At 37.8% G+C, this 25,606-nt stretch overlaps 2 protein-coding genes, 1 long non-coding RNA gene and 1 pseudogene across 9 annotated transcripts in view; 2 read left to right on the forward strand and 2 right to left on the reverse strand.

Moving 5' to 3' along the window:
- The window catches only part of LOC103671279, a 94,189-nt gene extending 87,381 nt beyond the window's left edge, over positions 1–6,808 (reverse strand). The window contains exons 1-2 of one of the 2 annotated variants that reach the window (XR_570804.2): positions 6,706–6,808; positions 4,786–5,011 (exon numbers count right to left, since the gene is read on the reverse strand). This is a non-coding gene — a long non-coding RNA (uncharacterized LOC103671279). Of the gene's footprint in view, positions 1–4,785; positions 5,012–6,705 lie in introns of those variants that run through there. The other variant, XR_570806.2, reaches the window with a different exon arrangement.
- The window catches only part of PNPT1 (polyribonucleotide nucleotidyltransferase 1), a 44,851-nt gene extending 32,000 nt beyond the window's left edge, over positions 1–12,851 (forward strand). For both annotated transcript variants that reach the window (XM_008699884.2, XM_040623463.1), the window contains exons 19-28: positions 3,524–3,630; positions 4,150–4,221; positions 4,315–4,378; positions 5,657–5,740; positions 6,054–6,137; positions 7,199–7,305; positions 7,384–7,439; positions 8,929–9,007; positions 11,169–11,216; positions 12,565–12,851. In XM_008699884.2, coding sequence (XP_008698106.2) covers positions 3,524–3,630; positions 4,150–4,221; positions 4,315–4,378; positions 5,657–5,740; positions 6,054–6,137; positions 7,199–7,305; positions 7,384–7,439; positions 8,929–9,007; positions 11,169–11,216; positions 12,565–12,723 — 860 coding nt within the window. In that variant the 3' untranslated portion in view covers positions 12,724–12,851. The remainder of the gene's footprint in view (positions 1–3,523; positions 3,631–4,149; positions 4,222–4,314; positions 4,379–5,656; positions 5,741–6,053; positions 6,138–7,198; positions 7,306–7,383; positions 7,440–8,928; positions 9,008–11,168; positions 11,217–12,564) is intronic.
- Positions 2,631–2,804, reverse strand: LOC121101105 (annotated as a pseudogene).
- Positions 12,852–23,850: 10,999 nt separating the features above from the next.
- PPP4R3B (protein phosphatase 4 regulatory subunit 3B) overlaps positions 23,851–25,606 on the forward strand; it is a 60,177-nt gene continuing 58,421 nt past the window's right edge. Inside the window, exons 1-2 of one of the 5 annotated variants that reach the window (XM_008699882.2) lie at positions 23,851–24,239; positions 25,549–25,604. In XM_008699882.2, the coding sequence (XP_008698104.1) occupies positions 24,098–24,239; positions 25,549–25,604 (198 nt within the window). In that variant the 5' untranslated portion in view covers positions 23,851–24,097. The remainder of the gene's footprint in view (positions 24,240–25,548; positions 25,605–25,606) is intronic. The other 4 variants (XM_008699881.2, XM_040623467.1, XM_040623466.1 and 1 more) reach the window with 4 other exon arrangements.

The following is a 25,606-nucleotide window of genomic DNA, read 5'->3' on the forward strand; positions in this document are numbered from 1 at the left end:
AAATACTTTTTCTGTTTTCACCTTCATATATTCATTCAACCAGTCTTTACTAGATGCCACCCCTGTGCCAAGCACTGACTTAGCCCTTGGAACACAGCAATGAACAAAACAAAGTCCCTATCCTGCATTCAGTCAGTCCTACATTTTCATATTGGAAAACAACATGTTCTCGAAAAGGTGAACTGAAAAATAAAGTAAAAAGAGATCATAAGAGAGTCTTTAACTGCTTTAAATGAATTCAGATCTTTTGGTCTAGACAAAAACCCAACCTAAGATGAGAACTTCAGGATGAGATAACTGACCGATGTTGGCAGTATTTGAAAAATCAGAAAATAGTATACTAAGGACACAAAAGTTCTTAATTTTGAAAGAGTAAGGTATTTTCTGTAAAGCATAACCTAGTGAACTTGACAGTGACCCTTGGCAAAACTCTTAAATAGATTAAAAAAAAAAAAGTTTGTAAGTATTTTTAGGAAGGAGGCAGCTGTGAAGAGAAGGGACCAGAAGGGACTCATTTAAAATTAATCATGTAGTAAAATAATATTCCACATTGGAAAATATTACTAGATTTGGAGTGAGGAGGGGGCTTGCTGCTTATATTGTATATCTAGAGTCAGCTTGGCAGCTCATGATTTTTCTGTAAATGATACAAAAAATGGAGGTGGATGATAGGTGCACCTTCATAACTGGTTGAAGCATGAGCAGAGGAGACAAGCGAATCTGATCTGTAGGATGGTTTGGTCACGTGGAATGCTTGAGGATGTTTCCTTCTAAATCCTGTCCCTTTCAATGTTTTTATTATTGAATTGACTTACAACACTGGCCTGCTGATAAAAAGGATACTGTTAAAAGGAATGGGTGACTGATATATTAAATGGCAATTTTGATCTCTAAAAAAATGTTAACAGGATAAAAAAAAAAGCCCAATAGGAAAAAAAAAATGAATTTGACAAGAATGAATGTCAAGTTGTGTGGGAAAAGCCAACAAAGGGTATGCAATTCATCTCAAACACATGAGTGCCTGTCATTCCTCACATCAGGCCCTGTCTTGCTTCAGGGATACAAATGGTACCCATTTTCTAAAAAGCTTTTAGATGTGAAAAACATATACTAACAGATCAAGAAGTCAGACAGCTAAAAGACACAAATATGTACAATATGAAGAATTAGGTTGAAGGTAATTAGCTTCGTAGAGACAGCTACATTTTATCTGGTTTCTAAAGGTTGAGTAGTTGATCTGTCATTAGGAGCAGGGCCCATAGTTCATGTGAAAGGAACAACATGGGCAAAGTTATGAAGCAGTATAGGATGTTTCTGAAATGTATTTGAAAAAATTAAGTAATAAATTGGGACCAGATTTTAAAGGTCATTGTTATGTTAAGGATTTTGAACTTAAAGCTAATATTTCACAACTCAGGATTCTATGAACTAGTGTTCCTGCTGGATGTTGATTATTGTGTACCATGAAAAAAAATCAATCTGTTCTAAAGGACATTTCAGCAGGGTTAAGCAGGTTTATTTAATATAAGTTAAATAAACTTTAATATGCTAATGTGAATTCTGAATCTCTGGGAACAGGATATGTACTATTTCCCAAATGTTTTTGACCACAGAACAAGTATAAAATTTCCTGAAAGCAGATAATTGGGAACTTAGGAGAATTTTATGTAGAGGAACGGTGTGATTTGAATCTGACTTTTTCTTCTTTTTGGTAGTTTTTCCCAGCTTAGGTGATAGACCTAGAGGATGAAAAGGGAGAGAATGGAAACTTGGGGTGGGGTGGGGGGGAATAAAATTGGGGAAACCAGGCAGGGAGAATGTTGTCAGAGCAAGAAACAATGCAGACTTCGACTAAAGGAGTAGCAATTGATGTTTCAGTATTTAGGGGAAAGAACAACTTCCTAAAAAAATTTAAAGGACAAACTATCAGATCTTTGTGACTTCATATAGGAAATGAGGAAAGAAATGTTGATTCTGGCATGAGTGTCTTAGTTGCATTCAACCAAGATAAGAAAGGCAAGACAAAAAGGATTTATTGGGTGTGATTACATTTTGAATATATGTACATACATACAAAGTGTTTTGGGGACATTTAGCTGGAAATGTCCAATAGGCAAATTGGCTATACAGATCTAGTGCTTATTAGCAAAGAGAATTTTAGGTCATCAACATTAAAAGTTAAGGTTAAAAACCATGAGCATAAGTGAGATTGCTTACAGGATATGAAATGAGATCCCCTGCCACACTCCTTTGTAACAGGTAAGTTCCAAGTGATAAAACCTTAAACGTTTTGTAAAAAAAGGAAACATGGAAGATTTTATCAAAATCTTAGGAAAAACCTTTCTAAAGCAAAATCCAGGAACCATGATTACATATAACTTTTCAAATTCTGTATAGAAAAATAAATCACAATAAACAAAGTCAACTGACTAGGAAATAAGATATTTCCTTTACTATTCTATATTTATAATTAACAAAGATCTGTTGTCCATATTGAAAGAGCTTTTATAAATCATTAAGAAAAAGACTAACAAGTAGGAAAATGGTTGAAGGGCATGAACAGGCAAAATATAAGGGGTGCCTGGATAGCTCACATAGTTAAGTGTCCAACTCCTGATCTCAGCTTGGGTCTTGATCTCAGGGTTGTGAGTTCAAGCCCCGCGCGGGGCTCCACACTGGGCGTGGAGCCCCAATAAATAAATAAATAAATAAATAAATAAATCTGCTTATAAACATTTTTTAAAAAGTTTAATCTCATTCATAAAAAATCACACTTGATCTTAGCCAAAAGGCCGAGAAGCGATCATTCATAAAAAATCAAATTAAGAACAATAAGCTACCATTTTTACCCTTTACAGTCAAAAGATATGACAGGAATTAACAAGAAAGTAGAACAGCAGGCACCCTCACATACTGCTGGTGAAAATACAAAATGCTACAACTCTGGAAGGCAGTTTGACAGTTTTATAAATCCATTCAGGGACTACTAAGCAGCCTTTCAAAAGAATAAAGTGGAACTTTGTGTGGCATTATGTGTCAAAATCCAAGGTATGTTATTAAGTGGAAAAAAGCAAGGTGCATTCACTATGATTCCATAAGTAAAGAAAATAAAAGATTACACTTGGATTCATATTTGGGCACAGATTTTCTGGGAGGATACATAAAAAAAACCTACCGATGGCTTTCATGGAAAGGCTGGAAGGATTTACCAACAAAATGGTTACTTTTTCAAAAAAAGATAAACATACCAAAAGTAAAAAGACAAATGGATTTCAATAAGAGTTAAGTTTGCTATTTTTATACAGGTTTTTGTGAGAACAGTGATTACCTGTTTAGAATTGTTTTAAGGGGCTTTTATCATATGCTTAAGAAGAAATGAGGTAGATAGATCACCTTTCCAGCTTAGTTCTGATGATGTCAAATTTAAAACACCACTCACATTAAAATAAATATCAATGGAATGATAAATATGCATGTTAGCCTGATGTACACATTACATACAAGCTTTTTTTCTCCATTACAGGAGTTCCAGTTTCATCTGCTGTCGCAGGTGTGGCAGTAGGATTGGTCACCAAAAACAATCCTGACAAGGGTGAAATAGAAGATTATCGTTTGCTGACAGATATTCTGGCAAGTATATCCATGTTTTCAAATATTCAGTGGTGAAGATGATACATATTTATAAGCAATGGATGCTTAGAAGAATAATAGTACTTGAGAAATGGAGGTCCTTGTTCTTACTTTCCTCCTCTGCATATTAGCCTTGGATTTTATACGATGTGAGTTAAAAAAAAAATATATATATATATATATACACACACACACACACACACACACATACACACACACACACACGCACACAGACACACAGTATAAATATCCATAATGGCTCACTTTAGGGTGATCATAAATGAATCCCTGTGCATTTATGTGGGGGCAACATGATCTTAAAGTGATTTTCTGATGAAACAGTTCTAACTTAAAAAGCCACAAATTAGAAGCAGTAGTTAATGTAGAAGATATTTCTTTGTCTTTAGTCTTAGAGGACATGGTTTTACTTCTACAGATGTTTTCTAAAATTCCTTTATAGTGACTGGGTGAATTTTGTTTTTGTTTAAAACTATATCGTAATTTCTTAAATTCCTTCAGGGAATTGAAGATTACAATGGTGACATGGATTTCAAAATAGCCGGCACCAGTAAGGGAATAACTGCATTACAGGTATTTTAAAACCTATTTTGTTTCACTTTTATAATATTTAAATAATGTCATGAATCAATATTTATATAATTTTTTTTTACTTTTCCACATTAGGCTGATATTAAATTACCTGGAATACCAATAAAAATTGTAATGGAGGCCATTCAACAAGCCTCAGGTAAGCTAAGCCAGTGTGCCTGATTCTCTTTCCATTATTGTTCATTTGTTCATGGAAACTATAATTCCCATTAGGCATATTAAAAATGGGCTATTATAAAATACTGCTTTGTAAAAATCTTTATGAGAGACCAGAGAAAATTCAATTTTTACAAGTTAAGTGACTCCATAAGATAAGATTTATGGAGAAAGGGGACTATAAGTAGAACTGTAAAGGTTATTAGGATATGAAGAGCTTTGATTACTAAGTTAAAGAATTTGGATTTTACTTCATAAAAACTAAGAATACTGTTATATCATCATATTTATTTTATATGCAGTTGACCTTTGAACAATGTGTGCTCAAACTGCATGGGTCCACTTATACGTACGTTATGTTTTTTAAAGAGTTGACAACAAAAGCATTTATTTACAACAGCAAGGCATTTATTTACTACTGCCCATCCCACCAGACCAACTGAAGGCAGCTGGCACAGAGGTCATGCCCGCTGCACTGAGTATCCTAAGAGGCCTGCTGAGGCAATTAGCAGCCCCTGGGGGTGGGGGTGCCATGACTGGGCAGGGCTGCAGATCATCCATTGTGCTGAGAGGGTGGTCCCATCGAGCATCCAGGGCTTACCAGCAGAAGACTGGGCTGAAATGGAGAAACATGCCCAGGGTGCAGGGACAGCACTGCATAGGAAGTCCCTGCACCAAGTCGTCTGTGGCTGGTGGCATTGGGAGGGGACCCACTCCTCACCATGGCACCTCGGCCTTGAGGCCTCCTGGAGTCCAGCACACTCACATGCAGCCACAGGTGCCAGTGTATAGCCATGGGCCAGTGGTACATGTCCAGGGAGATAAGGCAGCTATATTATGCCTCCACGCAACTGTTGTAGCCTGCAGGCCATCTAGGGGTTGCCACTGCTGAGCCTAAGCCACCAGGCTGTGGAACTCTGCCATCCCAGGGCCAGCCCCCTATCCCATACCTATGAACAAATATTTTTCAATAAATATACATACAATACTATAAATATATTTTCCTTATGGTTTTCTTAACATTTTCTTTTCTTCAGTTTACTTCAAGAATATAGAGTATAATAGATATAACATACAAAATGTGTTACTTAACTGTTTTTTGTCATGGGTAAGGCTTCCAGTCAGTAGTAGGCTCTTAGTAGTTAAGTTTTGGGGAATCAAAAGTTATATACGAATTTTTGATGCAGGGGTGGACATACCTAATCTCTAGTTGTTCAAAGGTCAACTCTAGTTATAATTTTTATGTTTTTATCTCTTACAGTGGCAAAGAAGGAGATAATACAGATTATGAACAAAACTATTTCAAAACCTCGAGCATCTAGAAAAGAAAATGGGCCTGTTGTAGGTAGTGTATTAAAGTTATTATTTATTCCGTGATAAGGTAAACATTAATATATGAAAGTATATTATTTAAATTTCTTTAAATACACAAAACAAAAATATTTTAACTATTTCTGTAGTTAAAATATTTTAAATTTGGGGAGATATTTTTAGATATTAGAACTTTCAGAAACTTTAGTCAAGTAACTATTTTTCTATTTCCCATGAAATACTTTTACATGTGTCTATGCCAAAAAAAAATCTTGACCGATCAAGATATGTTTTAGGTTCATATGTGTATTTGAATTATTTACAGTTTTCTCTGCGCTGCATTTCAGAAACTGTTCAGGTTCCATTATCAAAACGGGCAAAATTTGTTGGACCGGGTGGATATAATTTAAAAAAGCTTCAGGCTGAAACAGGTAAGAGTTGTGTATGAAGTTTGGGGGTTCAATTTTTAAATTCTTTTTAGAGAGGGAGGAGGGAAAAGAGGGGAGAGAGAATCTTAAACAGGCTTCATATTCAGCATGGACCCCAAATTGAGGGCTCGATCTCACAACCCTAAGATCATGACTTGAGCCAAAATCAAGAGTCAGACACTTAACCAACTGAGCCACCCAGGCACCCCAAGTTTGAGGTTTTAATGGTAGGCCATGTGAGTTGCCATTTTATCTCTGTTCAAAAAATATGTTTGAGATATGCAAGAAAATATATAACACTGACATGTCTTTACTGTAAGTTTTCTTAATAAATCAGCATTCTTAAGTATATTCAAGAAGGATCCCCTAGAATTCATCAATTTCTTTGTGACATTTTAAAATCGAACTTTTAGAAAAATGTTTAGTTTTTCACTTTAGAGGATTTTGCTGTCATTTTCTATTCTGCTATTTCTCCCTTAGTCTTATTTAGACTCTTTTATTTAAAGAGTATGTGTAGAAATAGTATGCATGGTTTTTTCTGGAAGCAATCTTTGAATTACCTAGTACTTACCAGCTTTGAGGTTATTGAAGGAAAGTGAGAAGGAGAGTTGTCTTAGCCAGCTCTTTAGATTGAGAAACTGACATGATTTCGTCCTTCATCCATTCACTACTCTAGAGTAAGAGAAAGAAGAAAAGGTGAGGAAAACATTAATTAATAATTTAATTATAATTATATAATTAATAGTAATTAAGAAAGCAAAACCAAACCCTCAAAAATTAACTTAAATATGCTTTCTTCTACCAAACTGTGAGCTCCAAGAACATAGAGACAGTGACTTGCTGTTGTTTCCCCAGGGCCTAGTACAGTGTCAGATACATAGTAGGTGTGCAATGTGTATTTGTTGGTGAATGAATCTCTTCATTCCTAAAGCAATGAGTATATATAACACAGCCCTGCCCAGCTACTTGCAGGTCAGTCCCCTGCTCTCATATCTACTCCCCAAGACTAGACTCCACTAGAGTGAGCAAGTTAGCTTTAATATGTCAAATTATCTTTTTAAAAGGAGTAACTGTTAGTCAGGTGGATGAAGAAACATTTTCTGTATTTGCACCAACACCAAGTGCTATGCATGAAGCAAGAGACTTCATTACTGAAATCTGCAAAGATGATGTAAGTATAGATCTTATAATACTTCTTTCTGCATTTTGTTGCTGTTTATTCATCTAATGGCTTATTTTGCACTTACAGCAAGAGCAGCAACTAGAATTTGGAGCAGTGTATACCGCCACAATAACTGAAATCAGGTAATATCAACTAATATGCTATGCTGGTTTTTATAGGATTTACAGTATAATCACATGTTAACCTCACATTTGCATTATATATTTTGAAAGTGTAAGGTATTTAGATTTTATGTCAATTACCTACCGTAGAATCATTAATTATTTTTAAGGTATAATTTATTTTTTGTACCATTTGTTGATTTTCAATAACATGATTCTGTGATTATAATTATACTAATAGGTTCTTCTAAGTGAATTGTTTTCTTGAATCAAATTTCCCACCATTTAAATTTTCCCAATACACAGTAAAACATTTAGGCCCAAAATAGACCTAGCAATATTTCCTTTTTCTTTCTTTTTCTGATAGTTTCTTTTTGGTTTCTTTTAAAGGTAGTACTACTTAATGCCTAAGGAGCAGATTTTTTTAAATGTCAATTTCAACCTCAAAGCATTTTTTATCAGCTAAAAAGATTGACTTTTTGGGGTGAGAAAATCCCCCCCCCCTTTTTAAAGATCTTATTTATTTGAGAGAGAGGTAGTGAGAGAAAGCACAAGTCGGGAGGAGAGGGAGAAGCAGGCTCCCTGCGAACAGGGAGCCCAATGCAGGGCTCGATCCCAGGGCCCTGGGATCATGACCTGAGCCAGAGGCAGACGCTTAATGGACTGAGCCACCCAGGTGCCCCTGAAAATTTCTTTTAAGGAAAAAAATACATATGTATCAGATGTAGCCTGAGTGCTCAAAGCTATTTGAAATCAATAACAAAAGCCAGTGGAATAATTTGTTTAATATCACAGGTGAAAAAACTAAGAAACGGGATGGCTTATTTTAGTAGATTAATGAAAAAAAGACAAAAGTTTTTAATGAAATAAATATTTTATCCAACCCCCTTCCTTAAATCATTATTTAATAGGTTGATGATTAATCTACACTACTTTAAAATATTTAATGTTTATCCCGCTCCTCCCCACTTGTGCTCTTACTATCTCTGTTGCTGTCTCTCTCTCAAATAAATAAAATCTTAAAAAAAAAAATTTAATGTCATTTCAAAATGTTTGGGAAAATACTATGAAGAGAAATACAGAAGAATATATAGTCTAAAAGCTTGTCACTACACAGTTTTCCTTTATCTCTTCTCTGTCCTTTCATTCACAAGTATTTAAATACAGGGTGTAGGGGCGCCTGGGTGGCTCAGAACATCTGCCTCAGCTCAGGTAGTGACCTGGGATCGAGCCCCGTGTCAGACTCCCTGCTCTGCGGGGGAGTCTGCTTCTCCCTCTCTCTCCCCCTGCTCATGCTCTCTTTCTCACTCTCTCTCAAAGAAATAAAATCTTAAAAAAAAAAATTTAAATACAGGGTGTATGTTCAGTTGAAAAAATGAGTATCTCTTTTAGATAATCCTTTATACAATTTTATGTTGTGTGTTTACTTTGTTCTCCAATGAATACATAATCAGTTTGATTATCAGTAGATATACAGATACTGTTTTAATCAGGCTTATTTCCTTTTCAGAGACACTGGAGTAATGGTTAAACTATATCCAAATATGACTGCAGTACTACTTCATAACACACAACTTGATCAACGAAAGGTAAAAAAAAGTAACTTATTTTTTTAAAAACTGTCTTAAACTCATCATAATGAAATTACCTGGATTGGTGAGGATTAGGCAGTTTGTCCACTACTAGCCTAAGTACAGAAAACTGAAAATGACAGCGATGTTGCTGACAAAAGTTTTTACACTGTTTTACACAGATATTTATGTTTGTCCTTGTATGATGGAATGGAAATACTCTTGAGTTAACACATCTAGAATTAACATATAACAGTTACTTTTTAAAAATACCTAGCTCTTGCCCTGTCTTGCCAATTTTCTTGGCCAACCAAGCATGGCAAGATAAAACTAAAAATATGAAACTACTCAAGAAAACCATAAGGGGCAGAGGATAATAGGAATGTTTGGTTTACCAAATATTGAAATATAAGGCTATACAGAATAAAATAGTGTATTGCTGACCTAGAATTAGACAATTTATACAACAGAATAGAGACCAAAAATCATCCGGTTATATACATGGGAATATAATATATACTAAAAGTTGCGTTTTCAGTCTGAAGAAACAAAGATTATTCAACACATTGTATTGGAATAACTGGTTTTCATAAAGCAGAATATCTGCTCTTTTTATTTATTTTTAAAAGATTTATTTTAGAGAAAGAACACAAGTGCATGAGTGAGAGGAGGGGCAGAGAGAGAGAAAAAGAATCTCAAACAGACTTCCCTGCTGAGTGCAGAGCCCCATGCAGGGCTTGATCTCACGACCCTGAGATTATGAACTGAGCCAAAATCAAGAGTCAGATGCTTAACTGGCTGAACTATCCAAGTGCCCCTGACATCATTTTTAAAAAGTATATGGCAAAATTACAATAAAGTTGAAAGGCAAGTAGCAATTCGGGGGAAAAAGATGTATATAACATATGAGAGAGGCTTCATATGCACACAGTTTGTATGGATCAGTAAGAAAGGTTAGTATCAACAGCAATTTTTTTGTAATTAGAGATTTATTTTTTTTTAAGTTTAGACAGCATGGGCGAGCAGGTGGAGGAGCAGAGGGAGAGGGAGAGAATCTCCAGCAGACTCCATGCTGAGCAGAGCCCAACGCAGGGCTTGATCTCACAAGCCTGGGATCATGGCCTGAGTTGAAATGAAGAGTCAGATGCTTAAACCCACTGAGTCCCACTGAGTCCCCCAGGCATCCCAACAGCAAATTTTTTAAATGCAAATAAAACTAAGTTATCATTTTTCTACTTTCAGATAGTTGAAAATTCCCAATGTGGGTAAAAATATGGAGGAAAAAATGGACATTCTCATACACTTGAGATACCGTTGTAGGAATGTAAATTGGGAAAAATTTTTTGGAGTGTTTAGTAAATGTGTATGAGTATTACCTTTGGCCCTAGAAGGTTCAACATTAGGACTTTGTTCTGAGAGGATAATTTGAGTAAATGAATACGTAATTGTTGCAACAATGCAGTTACCTACAGAAGGGTTGAAAAAAATAGTACGCTGAACACCCATATACCTTACGTCTAGATTCCGTAATTATTAACATTTGCAGTACTGGAATTTAAGGGGCGCCTGGGTGGCTTAGTCAGTTAAACGTCTGCCTTCAGCTCAGGTCATGATCTCAGGTCTGGGATTGAGCTCTGCATTGGACTCTGCACCACAGTGAGTCTGCTTCTCCCTCTCCCTCTGTGCCTTCCATGCACTCACACACTCGTGTATGCCTGCTCTCACTCCTCCCGCCCCCAGTAAATAAAATCTTTAAAAAAATACCGGAATTTAAAACTAATTAAATGACCATCTTTAGGGGATCAGTTAAACAAATTACATAGTTTGAACACTCTGCTGTTTCATTTATTGATATAAAAGGATGTCCTCAACGTATTATTGAATGAAAAATCAACATATTCTAAAACAACAAGCTCAGTAAGGTCCATTTTTTCCAAATGCAGTACATACTAAGGAGACATTTGAAGGGATACTTTAGAGTATCAGCAGTAGTTATCTAAAAAGTAGAGGTTTGGATGATTTTTGCTCTCATTTGAATACTTACTATTTTAACCCTTTATAATCAACAGATTTTATAATCAGAAAAAACAATAAAACTTTCCACTTAAAAAAGTGTGTACTACTATGGACATTAAGAAATTATCCACAACAACTAATAGATGAATATGTTCTCTTTCAGATTAAACATCCCACTGCCCTCGGATTAGAAGTTGGCCAAGAAATTCAGGTACTTGTATTCACTTTTTTAGCCTTAAAGTTGTAAACTGTACTCGAAGTTTCATTTACTTTTTTTTCAAAAAGCTAAAAGAACCAAATCAACATCTGTGATTTATATTATTTATGTGCTGTGTTCTTTTAACTTTAGGTTCCCTTTTAAACAGACTAAGGGTTTAAGATGCAATTTTTTCCCTTAGGGAGCTTGCAGTTTAGTTAGAATAGTAGTCCAAACTCTTTAGAGCTTTTAGAAGTACATGAGGTCAGTGATAGCTATGCAGTGATTTGCAAACAGGACAGGAGAACTCTGAAAATGTAACTCTGTTAAAGGCCTTGAATGTCATATTTGAGTTGAGACTTTAATTGGTTATGTACTGCTTACAGCTAAAAACTTTTGAGTTTGATGAAAGCCATGTTGTCTGACCTTTTTTATAGTTTTTGTGAGTGGATAAAGGAAGTCAATGCCAGTCTGGTGTGGTTTGGTTTTTGGGTTTTTTTGTTTTTTTTTTTTAGTTTTAAACTTTTTTTTTTATTATTTTTTTTTATTATGTTAGTCACCATACAGTACATCCCTGGTTTCTGAGTAAAGTTCGATGATTCATTAGTTGCGTATAACACCCAGTGCACCATGCAATACGTGCCCTCCTTACTACCCATCACCAGTCTATCCCATCCCCCCACCCCCTCCCCTCTGAAGCCCTCAGTTTGTTTCTCAGTCCATAGTTTTGTTTGTCCATACCACATTTTGTTCCAGCTATACCTGTTACCCATGACCTGAGTAACCACGGCTTTTAGTTTATTCCCAGTCTGTAGTCCCATTGTTCAAGTAGTCTCTAGGGAAGAATAAGAACCACGACCTAATATCTGTATCAAGTTGTGTTTTTACATCAGAAGGGACTTTAAAACTGCCACATTTCCCCTGACTTGTGTTGTCTAAAGTCAAGCCAAATAATCTCACTGTGATAGTCCTTTGAGGAATAGTGTGAATAACCTAACCATAATCCTGTATAGTTTATAATAGCATTAGGCTCAGAAAGCCTTTGTCTAGAATCATTCACCATGGTTTTCACTGTTCTTCCAGTATAGGGACCTAGCCTAGAGAAAATAAGATGGCACAGTTGAGTCTAATAGATGATTATAATAGGGCAACTAAATGCCCATCTCTTTTCTTTTTCTTATAAGGACTATTTAACCAAATTATATTTATTAACATATACCTTTACTTAGCACTAAGCTATGCTTTCAGCAAAGAAAAAACATTAATCATTGTTTTTTTGCACCATGTAAATTTAAGTATCTTCTAATTTGGATGTTGATCACTGTACTATAACTGTAAAAGTAAATTGGCTTCTTTAATACAGGTGAAATACTTTGGACGTGATCCAGCTGATGGAAGAATGAGGCTTTCTCGTAAAGTGCTACAGTCTCCAGCTACATCTGTTGTCAGAACTCTAAATGACAGAAGCAGTATTGTAATGGGAGAATCTATTTCACAGTCATCATCTAATTCTACCCGGTGATTTTTTTTTTTTTAAGAGAATTCTAGAGTGATATTCTATAGAGCAAAATTTCAGTAGTATCTTGTAATGTGTAGATTTATATATAGCATAAATATATTCTAATGATTTGTATTAAAATACACACTTTATGTGGTCTATTTTTTTATTTCAAGAGTTAACCTATATTCTCTTATTTTTATTTACATTATATCAATAAATATTATTAAAACTAAACCATTTATACATCTTTAAAAAGATTGCCCTTTAGTTCCTATAATTCTGAAATAGCTTAAAACCTTAGAAATAATAGATCACATTTGCTACTGTAATGGATCTCTTCCTACCCGTTTTCTTTATCTTCTTTGTATATAGTAATGAGCATTTACTCTTAGTCATCTAATGGCTCACCTCTGCACAAGAGCTGTATTGGGCTACATCTGTTTCACAAACTGGAACTTGCCATATTCAAAGCCAGTTTCGTTAGTACAGTTACCGGATATAATGAGTTGAAGGAGCTAATCTGATCTGCTTTTAATGATATACCACCTTTTAAATTGGTCACAAAACCATAAATGTAGTAGAATAAATATTATAAATGGGATCCTACCTAGAATGAAGGAGTACATTTTTCAAATTTAGAAAATATATTTATTTAGAAAATACAGAAAAACCATTTACTTATCAAATAGAGCTAGGTCATTTTTTGAGTATATGTTGCAAATGTGTGGATGTTCTTGGTATAAAGGATGGAAAAATCATGATTTTCAATTAATGTCTGAAACAGTCCTAGATAGAGGCTGTTGACATAATTTTTAGTAATAGCTATAAGATGTTCATTTTAATGATTTAATATATTACATAATTCCACAAAAAAGAAGATGGCTCATGGAAGTCCTAATTTAGAATATGCAATCCTTTTATAAATCTGATAAAATGTTTGTATATTCATGACTCATAAATAGTTCATAAAATATTAAAAATTTAGTTGGTCAAATATTTTTTAAATATGTATATTTTTAAGTCAGTAAACACTGATTTTATATATAGTGTATAAAATTGTGTGGTAGGCACATTTTCTGAAATACTGAAGATTAATTGAAAATGACATTAAATGTAAACTATATGCTTTGTACATTTGATTTTTCTCTGATAGTGACAAAAATCTTTCATTCTCACTTGCCTTCTGTTCAAGACATAAGCTTTGGGGTGCCTGGGTGGCTCAAGTAGGTTAAATCTCCAGGGTTGTGAGTTTGAGACCTGTTAAAAAAAAAAAAGACATAAGCTTTAATGGTAGCATTTCAAAACTGCAATTTATGTTTTTCTTAAGTTTTCTATTTTCTTTTTCTAAGGGACTCCCAGCTACTACTGGAAGAAAAATGAAGCTAGTTCTTAAATTCTAGAGACCAGTGGTTCCACAAAGTGACAATATAGCCCACTAACCACAAACCACCAAAAAGATTCCATTTCCACTTAAACCAAGATCCCACACTGTCTGAACTTTTATTTTTGCCTTCATTCAAATCTTGGTAGCTTTNNNNCCTACTCCCATGAAGTACTTGTAAAAGTGCAATTATATGCTAAAAACACTGTAATGACTAAAACTGAAGTGCCCATCTTTGGTACTTAGTGCAACGTTGAGTACTTACAAGACTTTTTTCTTCATATTCTTTGTTACTGACACTCCCCTGCCCATAAATTACAGTTTTTATGCAATAATTTTTACATCTCTTACAGAATATCTTATATTTCTAGATCGAAGATAGTAGTGTAAATATCAGTATCTTTCTTAGTTCAGTTCTGCCAAGCATAGTTCTGCCAACACTTAGTATGTTCCGGACACACACGTGTGCAAGGAATGCATCAATAAACAAAACAGATCAAGTTCCAATGTTCACATTCTTGTGGATGGAAACTAACAGTAAAGAATATAGCATGCCAGATGGTAGTAGGTTTTTTAAAGAAAAACAACTGGGTAAAGGATAAAGTGATCAAGAAAAGGTACTATTTTAGATAAAATGATCCAGAATGGCCTGAGTAGGTAACATTTGAGCAGACACCTGAATGAAGTGGAGGAAGATGTGCAGCTATTCTGGAAGGAGAATTCCAAATGAAAGCACTAACAACTTCATATTCAATTGGTATTGTATGTTTAGAATGGAGCAGCCATTTCATTATAAATCAATTAACGTAGTCCTTTACTCCTTAACCCTGTGCCTTTTCTTCACCAGAATCATGAAATTTTATTGAAGAATACAAGTCAAGAGGAGGCTTGTACAAGGTGATATTTTCAAAGCACTTAGGCAAGAATATGCTTGGTTACTTGCAAAAAGAAGGTAGATAATGATGTTAAAGTTCAATAGGCTTTTATAAAATTCTAGGCTAATGAGAGTTGGCAGTGTAAATGGAAAAGTGAGAATATGTCTTGGTATCAAGGAGCAGAAACCAACATAAGCTAAAGCAATTGGTGGTGGGTGGGGGAGTGGAATAGGGATTTTCACAGGGTCATGAATTTATTTCACAGAAGCCAAGTCACACTCCCTGTGGCTGACTGTCACCAGGACTGTACATCATTATGAACAAAGGCCTTCTCTCTCTCGACCCTTTGCTTTGGAGTCTCCTGGCCTCTCATTTGTACTTTGCATACAACAGCTTATTCTTACATGCAAATGTTAATGTGATATATCATACTGATTGATTTGTGGATGCTGACCATACTTGCATCCTGTAAATCAACCTTGATCATGGTGTATGATCCTTTTAATGTACTGTTGAATTTGGTTTGTTGATATTTTGTTGAAGACTTTTGCATCTATGTTCATCAGGGTTATTGGCCTGGCCTGTAATTTTCTCTGTGTGTCCTTGTATGAGAAGGATAGGTATTATATCTTTGAATGTTTGGTAGAATTCACCAGTGAAGCCATTTGGTCCTGGACTTTTGTTTGTTGGGAGGTTTTTGATTACTCATTCACTCTCCTTGCTAGCAACTGTCTTATTCAAATTTTCTATTTCCTTAAGAGTCAGTCTTGGAAAACTGTATATTTATAGGATTTTTTCCGTTTCGTCCAGATTGTCTAATTTGTTGGCATACAATTGTTAGTAGTGGCCTGTTATGATCTTTTGTGTTTCCATAGTATCGGTTGTAACGTCTCTTTCATTTTTTATTTTATTTATTTGAGCCCTGTCTTTTTTAATCAGTGAGCCTACCTAAAGGTTCATCAGTCTTGCTTATCTAACCAACTCTTCATTTCACTGACCTTTTCTGTTATCTTTTTAGTCTCTCTTTCATTTGTTTCCACTCTGATCTTTATTATTTTCCTCCTCCTACTAACTTTGGGCTTCATTTCTTCTTTTTCTAGTTCTTTTAGGTATAGAGTAAGCCAGATCCACAGGCAGCAGCTTTCAAGGTATGTAAATATATAGTCTTGTAATGGTAAACCCTGCTGACTTTCAGACCAGGAAATATGGAGTTACCCCTAGGGCGGCAGCTGCAAAATTCTTGCTTTAGGCATATATAAGCTCCTTTCTGGGAGGCATCTGTGAACTGTTATATGGCCATGGGAGAGCACTAATATGGTTATCTCTTTGCCCATCTTCTCTTGGGGGCACCTCTGTAGCTTATGAATATATGGCAAACCTGAATCCTGCTCCTCAGGCTGAAGCTCCAGGACAAGAAAATATGCCTTTTTCACATGAACTCTGGGGGTATGTTTCAGTCTGCTGGTTGTGCAGTGCCCTTGGGTGGTAACTGTGAAGGACTGAGTATTTTAGGCCTGGGGGTCCAAAACAATCCCCCTTGGCCACCAGAGCCAGGTGCTCAAGGGGTGTCCCTTGTGTGGGCTGCACATGCCCACTGGCTGGCAGGATAGACTATGGGGGCAGGGCACTCAGCTAGGGCATGGTAGGCCTGGGCTGTGATGGGGGCAGGACACTTCTATCTGAGCTAGCAGGCGGGGTTTGGGGGGGTGTGTGCAAAAATGGTGTCTGCCAGCACCTCTGTCCCCACAGAGTCCCAACAGATTCCTGTCTCTCTGCCAGATGAGTTTCCTAAGCATATGGTCTAGGTGTCTTTCAAACTTACTTTTGTGCTGGGTCCTGGGATGAGCGGGTCTGTGCATGAGTCCTTTAAGAGTGATTTTCCATTCCCTAAAGCCCTATGGTTGTAAGCCTTGTTGGTTTTCAAGGCCAGGTGCTCTTGGGGGGCGGGGGCTCATCTCTGATGCAGTGCCAAAGGGCTGGGGTGCCTGGTATGGAGCACAAACCCCTCACTCCTTGGGGACAAGCCCTATATTACGAGATTCCTCTCAAATGTTGGCCTCTATGCCTAGGGTGGGGTTTCTTGAAAGACTATGTATTGCCTCTCCTAAAAACATATACAGCACTGGGGACATTGCCATTAAATGCAGGAACAAATTAAGGATCACCACTATTACTCTCATCAGTGTTCTCAGGTCCTAACCAACAAGATAAGACTAAAAAGAGGTTGAGGAGAAGAACAAAAACATATGCAGGTGATCTTCTTAAAAATACTTTGAACTGGTACACAACAATTAGAACAAATAAGTGAGCAATAACCATATAGGTATGCCAAAATAAATAGGTATCTTCTCCAGGAGTCAAAAAGCTGCCATGGTGTAAGCTCATTTCCACTCTTTTTTCCAGGCTTCCAAGAGCTATCTTAGCAGTAAGTCTGCCCCATCCCCTTGGGTCTGGCCAAGGTTAAGTCTTCTGTTCCAAAGGTATCCCAAATCAATGAAATCTTGGTATCCAATCTTAACCTCCAGCCCCCATGATCAGGGACCCTCAGAGTCCAATCCCAAGTGTACTTCTCTGGCTCCTTGGTAGTACATGCTAGATTATTATTTCAATTCCTTCAGTCTGTAACCTCTTTCCTCGCTAGGCCCAGCAGTCCCTAGGCAGATTATGCTGAGATTTAACCTTAGCTATCACAATCTCACAGCTAGGATAAGAAATGAGAGCAACTATGGAAGAGGTCTTTTTGCAAGAGAAGGGCATTATTACCTCTTACAGGAAGTATGAGCCACTTCTGCAATCCCTGAGGGTTCACGGTTATCTGCAGAACCAACATCTTCACAGGTACCCCCATTCCATATTTCAAGCTCAGGATTATCCAACCAAGACCCTAACTGCATAGTAGCCCCCCTTAAGCTGAGCATTCAAATAATCTTTAGAGCTCTGTAACTCTGTCAAATCCCATGTCTGTTCTTCCGTTGCAGGAAATAAAGACTTTTTTGAAGCCCACTGTCCCTCTGCAAGGCAGTAGTACAACATAATTGGACAGCTCTACTATCCTTGTAGGCATTGTTTTCCCCATATTTTTCAAATGCTTTAATCACTGTATAGACAACAACATTCCCCTCTTGTGGGATGTTTTCCTAGGTCACTACTGGTCAAATCAGTAGTCAAGTGACCATCTTGTGCCAAGGACTGAGTAAACTATCCCCAAGCCCCATCTTACTTCCTGATTTCTTACACCACTCCCTGTACCACCTATGTCAGTTCTGGCCCTCTAAGATACAGATGCCAAGAAGGGATTAAACATGTAAGATACTGACTAGAGGAAATGTCTGTAAAGGATAAAATAGACAGGCTCAGGAATTGACAGGGACAGCCTACAGACCATAGTACAAGTTTGACCTCTATAAAAGAGGGAAGATAAGGAAATACTGGGTGGAAAGAGCTGCAGACTACAGTGTAGTTCCAATAAAGTCTCATCCAGACTGCTAAGAAGTTCCCTAAGCCAAAGCTGCCCATTGAAGGAGTTCTGCACGGATACTAAAAGACAAGTATAGTACCTGTGCTATGCTCAGTTAATGGCTGGGAGCAACTCGAGGTCTTTATGGCCTCAGCTCAAATGCAATGGTGGATCCAAAGGGGTGGCAGCTGGCTATCAGTCAAGTATGTTCCCCAGAGTAAGTTCTCTTGAAGGAGATCTAAATGGTGCACTGATATGGCCACCACATCAACCAAATACCAAAACAAATAACAAAACTATAGCAATTAAAACTGTCATACTACAGTTGACCAAATAAAACAAAACAGATTAGTGAGTTCGTTAGTGTCCACATACATGTATGTATACATGTATAGATTTAGTAAAGAATATGATTAAAATAGCATTTCAAATTATTTCATCTATAAATGATATTGACAAGTGGCTCTCCACTTGGAGGAAACTTTAAATTGGCATCCTACTTCACATATACAAAAAAACCCCAAGGGAAATACAGAACTAAACATTATAAAAACATGCTAGAATATCTTTGTCAAAAATGCAAAATAATCACAGTTAAATATAATTTTTTTAAAGTATAGAGTCTAAAAGGCAAACATAATAAAAGAGACAATAGCAGACAAAGGATTTTAACAAATGTCATTTGCATGGCAAGCAGATGGTAGAGCAGTAGTGGACATTAGCAGAACAGAGGAAGTCACCACCTAAATGGTTACATAGGTGATTAGAGAAGAAGAGAACTAATTACCTCTACAACAAATCAGAAAGGATCAGGGCTCAGAATCTGAGGACAGGGTCAAAGTCTCTATAAAGAGGGGCCACACAACTGGATCCCCTTCCCAATCCCACATAACCAAAGGACTACCATCTCCCTCCACACACACTCATACCCATACTAGTTCTTTGAACATTGCCGCCACCACCATCACCACCACCTCAGGAGACTGAGATTTATTTTATGAAATAGGAGAGACTTGATTTGGAGACACTAGTCACAGTAGTGGGAGACTGTGACAGCACGGGTAAAAGGAGTGATTAAGTGAAAGCTTAAATACCAAACAGATGAAGGACCCTTGCCTCCTTCCCTTCTGCTTTTACTCTGTCAGGGTATGAGGGAATACCTACAGAAACTACATTCACCCAAAGAAAAGACTTCTAAAAACATTTGGTAAGGTGAATGGGAGGGGCTGTGATTGAAAAAGAAAATCACACCCAGGGAAAATCACCCCAACAGTCCATAGCCTTGCTCTTGAGAGTAGACAGCCAGCCAGGGTTTGGTAGGAGCCAAACCATGAAAAGCTTTGTATTGCCATGCTAAAGAACTTTATCCTACAAGAAATCAGAAACTGCTGAAAGATGTAAAAACAATATTATATGATCAAATTTGTTTCAGAACTATCATTCAGTAGTGTGTCAAGAACTGAGTAGTTAGATAGAAACTAGAGATACCAGCCTGGAGCTTTCAAAGATGTAATTTAATCTCAGTTGATTTGATACGGTAGTTATTAAATTATCTGCTAGGGAGAATGTCAAATTGAGTAGTAAACTTCTAGTAGTAAACTTCTAACTTTCAACAGTTACTGAGTACCTGCTATGTTCCACGCCCTCTGCTAGGCACTAGAGATAAAATGGTGATAAAAAACATAGTTCCCTGAACTCACAGAAATTTGTCATCTAGATGTGGAGACAGTTATTAATCAGAAATCATACAAATAAACCTAAAGCTCCAAGTATGGCAAATGCTACAGTGGAAGGGTGCATAGTGCTGTGTATAACAAGAAGATAAAATCAATACTCTAGTTGTCTTCCTACATCAGTTTTACCATATTGCATGGTGTAATATCCATGGGATTTGGGTGGGATTAACCCCAGGCTCCAATGACAGGCCCTGATTTGCCTCAGCCAATCAGTGCTTGACATTCCCTAGACCCCATATCTCTGGGTTCAAGGGTAGGCATGTAACCTATATTAGTCTAATAACAATGCAACTGGGAATACGTGAAGAAACTCTTTTTTTGCTGTGAATGAAGAACTGTGGAATCTTGGGAGCTCTTGGCCACTATCTTAGGATATAAAAGGAGTCAGCCTTAGTATGAATTTGACAGAGCAGAATATAGAATTGAGAAGCAGAAGGAAATCAAGTTCTCACTGATACTGTCAAGTCAATCAAATCTACCTGAAGTTCTTCTTTATCTCCCGATTTTCCTTCATATGAACGAATAAATTCTCTTATCATTTAAACTACTTTGAATTGGGTTTTTTGGTACTTGTAACATCCCAAGGGGATATCGTCTAGACAGGGGAGTCAGAAGGGTCCTTTATGAAAGTGGTAACTATGGCAACATCTGAAGGATAAAGCAAGAATCTCCATGATATGACTGGATGGAACAAAGTTCATACAAAAAAGTGTCAATTTTAACTTAAATCAAGTAAAACAGGTTGAAAAATGTCCAGTGGCATTATTAACATAGATATCTTAAGTTAGTTTATGAAGAGCTTTATGATGAGAGCAAGATGCTGGGGCCGGCAGTGTGATGGAAACCAAAATGGGTTCAATTGAGGAATAAGTGAGAGGTGAAGAAATGAAAGGAGTATAAACAACCTCAACCCTTAAATAGTTTGGCTGTAAAGGGGAAAAGAAATAGGAATGTGGCTAAGAGGTTATAGGTTATCAGTTCTGATGGTTTATTAAATGGAGAAGACTTAATCACCTTAAGGGAAAAAATGAGTGAATACAGCAAAAAACTTTCATAAAACATTTTCATAAAAACATCTAACAGAATGGGAAGCAGAAAGTTTGACATTCCAAGGGCATGAGTCAATGAAACGACAACCCAGTTTACCCTATAGAGATTAACAGGATATTTTTTTAAACCCTCAAGAATTAAAAAATGTAACGTGCCTTCCAGGGACATTGGCAATGATGGTAGATAATTTGAGCTGTCACAGCTGGAAGAGAGGGTACAATACTACTGGCATCTGGTGGGTAAAAATAAGGGATGCTGCTAAACATCCTGTTTAGCACAGAACAATCTCTCACAACAAAGAATTATCCAGCCCAAAATATTAGTGGTGCTAACCTTGAAAAACCCTACTCTAAGAACTTACCATCAAGTATATTGGAACACATGAAATAATTGTGGTAAATCATTTATTATTTTAGGTTGGAACTACTGGAAATAACATATGAACAAATAGATGGTTTAAATAAACTAGGGTACATGTGCACAACAATATGGACAACAATATGTGTAATATTCCATTATATATAGGCTTAAAGACACTGGTTTCCTTATTATCCCTCTCACTACAGCCTCATGGCTAAATCTGCTTTTCTGTTTTCTCATGCTCTCTTCCCTTGGGGAAATGCATGGCTGCCTGCCTCCCTCAGAGGCCTTCCTCAATAACACCATTACCTTTCCCAAGCTTACTAACCTTTTGCTACTCGTATTTTTTGGTATTACTATTTATCAGGATCTGGCATGTATTTTATTGTCTTCCTATACTAGAATGTAAGCTCTATGTGAAGAGGGGCCTTTTCTGTTTATTCACTGTATAGAACAGTGTCTAACACATAGTTTATGCTCAACAAATACTTGAATGATTGAGTAAATGCAGGAAATAACTTATTTCACAATTTTGTCCAGAGTTCTATTTGTAGGACATTAACCTCAACACATAGAGTGTTAAAGTGACTAATGTATAGTTTTCATTCCTTTAACTTATATATAACTTACCTGCAAGTTCTTTTAGGCCAGCAACATATTATGACTTTGTTCACCCTGTCCCCTCAGCCTTGAACACCTTCACAAGCCAAAGTGCAAACTCCCCCTAACACCTAGATCAAAACTTAATCTGTGAAGCTTTCTCTGACCCAAGGCAGTAAGGTTATTTTCTCTGGGCTCAAAATGCATTTTGTCCAGATCTGTCATGGCAATTAATGGGCTCTATTATTACATCTAACTACTTAATTCAAGTACATTTTCTGAGGTTCTATTTTTTACAAATGCGAGGTATCCAGATTTTGAAATTAGAATTTATTTTTTATCAGGCGCCTGTTCTATGTAAGACGTCTCACGTTTTTAGTGCATCACCGAAGAGTGTCCACCTATGATCTGGTCAAAACAAAAGCACTCTTTGACGAAACCACTGATAAGTAATGACTACAATCTCCAAGATGCGCTGGAGGGGCAACGTGTACATCGCGTCTGGTTTTCTTTCACCTTTCAGACCAACGGGTTTTAAGGAACTGACAGAACAAGCTGAGAATGCCTTTAAAAACATAAAGGATTCTATCAAGAACAAACGGGGACTGAAATAAACGACTGCTCAGCACATGACTGGTATCCACCGGGCAATGTTTGACAATTAATGTGATGTTTGACAACGTGAATGCCCAGACAATTCCTCCTTCGCTTATTCAGCGCAGAAGACCTCCCGATAGATAGAAAAAATGCTCGTAAGAGAAACTCAAAAATATCATAACAATGCTCTTAGATGTGTTAGGAAGGTAGTTCCCCTCCACTTCCCTAAACTTCTCTGAAGACTTGTTTTCCGAGGTTACGAACACGGGAAAAGCACTGCATTTTCGTCAGGTGGAAAGTATGCTTTTCAATGGCCAGCTACCAAATGCCTAACCAAATGCCTTTGGCGGGAAATAGGAATTTGGCAACACACTAATGTACCACGTTATAATCGCCTGGTGGTCCCTAGAACACTTCCTGAGGAGATGTTTAACAGATTCTACAACGAGTTTTAGTGGGTTTCGGGTCCCCATAACTTACAGGGCTCAAAGTTCCTACGTATTCTCAGAAAGAAATTTGAGTTATTTTTTTCCAATAGGCTGACAAGGTTAGCTTCCATTAAGGAGTGCAAGCACATTTTCTTCCTTTTTGCTCAGGGTTAGTCCCGTCCAAGGATGCGTACCTCCCAGGTATGCTTTACTTTTTCCTCAGAGCTGGGTCTCACGGCTCGTCACAACCCCAGGTGCAGCCAGCAACCGCTGGAAAGAAGATCTAAGACTCCGCAGTCGCTGCCGGCTCAGAAAGGAATCTCGCGGCACCAGAGGGTCAGGGAACTCGCGAGAACAGACCACCCGGCCGAGATCCCGCACCAGCAGGCGGGACCGAAAAAAAAGGAAGTCGCACTTAGACCCTCCCACTTAGGTCCAGTACCCCGCCTCGCGAGAATACCGAGCACTGCCGGCTTGGGAAGCGCGTGCGGGAAGCAGACGCGACGTGCATTGGGCTCGTCGGCCGCCGTAGCCCCTGCTAGGACAGCCCGTGCGAGCCTGCTGGAGGAGGAAGAGAAAGGCAGAGAGAATCGGGTTACAAGATGGCGGATCTGTAGTAGTTACGGCGGCGGCGGCGGCGGGAGAGCGAGCTCTGGGGGGCAAAGGGAGGGGAGGGTGGGTGTGTGCGGGGGTGAAGTGAGAGGTTACCGGGACTCCGGGCGGAGAGGTCTCGGTGACTCTAGTTCCCCTTCCCGCGACTGAACCTTGGGAGCCATGGTCAACTCGGGCCTCCTCGGAGCCGCCGCCGCCGCCGCTGCCTCCACCGCCGCAACCGTCTCTCAAGAGTGAGGGGCGCGGACGAGGTGAGCGAGGAGGAGGCGGCGGCCGGGGCGGTGGGGACAGCAGCCACCATGTCGGATACGCGGCGGCGAGTGAAGGTCTATACCCTCAACGAAGACCGTCAATGGGACGACAGAGGCACCGGGCATGTCTCCTCCACTTATGTGGAGGAGCTCAAGGGGATGTCGCTGCTGGTTCGGGCTGAGTCCGACGGTAAGGTTATTGGAACATAGGATAGGGGACACTCAGTGCCTTCGGTTTGGGCATAGCCCTGGTGTTTAGGCCCTGGGCCGGGTACTGTTATTACCACATCTTGGGACAGCGCATTGGTTTTGTGCCTGCACTTCTGTACGGTAAAAACAAACTACTTTGTCCGGATTTACCCTCAGTCAAACGTTGATTCTCTTCCCCCGCCTCCTATCCCTATTAACGATTTGACCCCTTCCTCTCCAGTCTCGCCTTTGAATAGGGGAAAGTGAGAAGGGAGGAAGTAATAAGAGTTTTCTTCTCGTCCTAGGGAGCTGACCCTCCCCCTCCTTTTATTTTTTGTTTTCTTATCCATTTTGTCTGTTTCAAAAAGCTTAGTGAAACTTTACTTTCTGAGTGGCTTTTTTTTTTTAAGCCCGTTTTACTAACGAGCCCCGTTTTCCCCAGTCGACAGGTGCTGGGGAAAACCAAAAGGTACCTTTTCCTATGGTTTGCAGACTGTTGCCACGATACATGCACGCACAAGCATATCTGTAGTCTGGGATCCCCCCAGGCTGCCTTTGTAGAGGTTGCCGTGAAAAACAACCTAAACGAGTTAGGACACCAGAACAGATTGTAAACTTGTATCCGTTGGTTTATTGTACGAGTCATACGTGAAGTAGTTTTAAATTATAAAATGTAGAGTTTAATTAAAACCTTTCTCACTGTAATCTGAACGCCTCGATTTGAGCGATTATGTGCCGATTATAGAAAAATAACAATCTTAGATTTATTCTTGTATCTTGTACTCTTGCACTTTCCCTTTTATTTTAAACAGTTATGGACATTTATTTCTATATGAAGTGTCCTTCATTTTGTTAAGGAGAAAAGGCTAAATGCAGTTCTGTAATTTGTGTATTAAGTACTTAGATTCCTGTTGTGGTCCTTTGTAATTTGTTTTATTTGTTAAACTGGAAATGCAATAAAATAACTTTGTTAAAAAGAGTTTGGCTTCAAGTAGTCATTTAGACCTTTAAATTTTCATTTCAATAAAACTTTAATGGACATCTAGTCTCTTTATATTTTGGGTCTGAATGTTGATTTTAGGTGGATTTTTTTTCCGTTAAGGTTATATGGGGGATAAGTTGGTGTGTTCTGTATGAAGCCCAGATCTGAAGAGAAAAACGTGTATCAGAATACATTTGATTACTTCATATGTCTAGCTAGGGGAAGAGAGCAGAAGTTCTCTTCTTGTTTTTTTTTTTAATTCATATTCAGATATTTTATTCAGAATTTTACAAGTTGAAACTTATAAATACTATTTTTTATCTTTCAGGATCACTACTCTTGGAATCAAAGATAAATCCAAACACTGCATATCAGAAACAACAGGC

This window comes from Ursus maritimus, unplaced genomic scaffold, assembly GCF_017311325.1.
Source record: "Ursus maritimus isolate PB19 unplaced genomic scaffold, ASM1731132v1 scaffold_6, whole genome shotgun sequence".
In the NCBI taxonomy this organism is placed as follows: domain Eukaryota; kingdom Metazoa; phylum Chordata; class Mammalia; order Carnivora; family Ursidae; genus Ursus; species Ursus maritimus.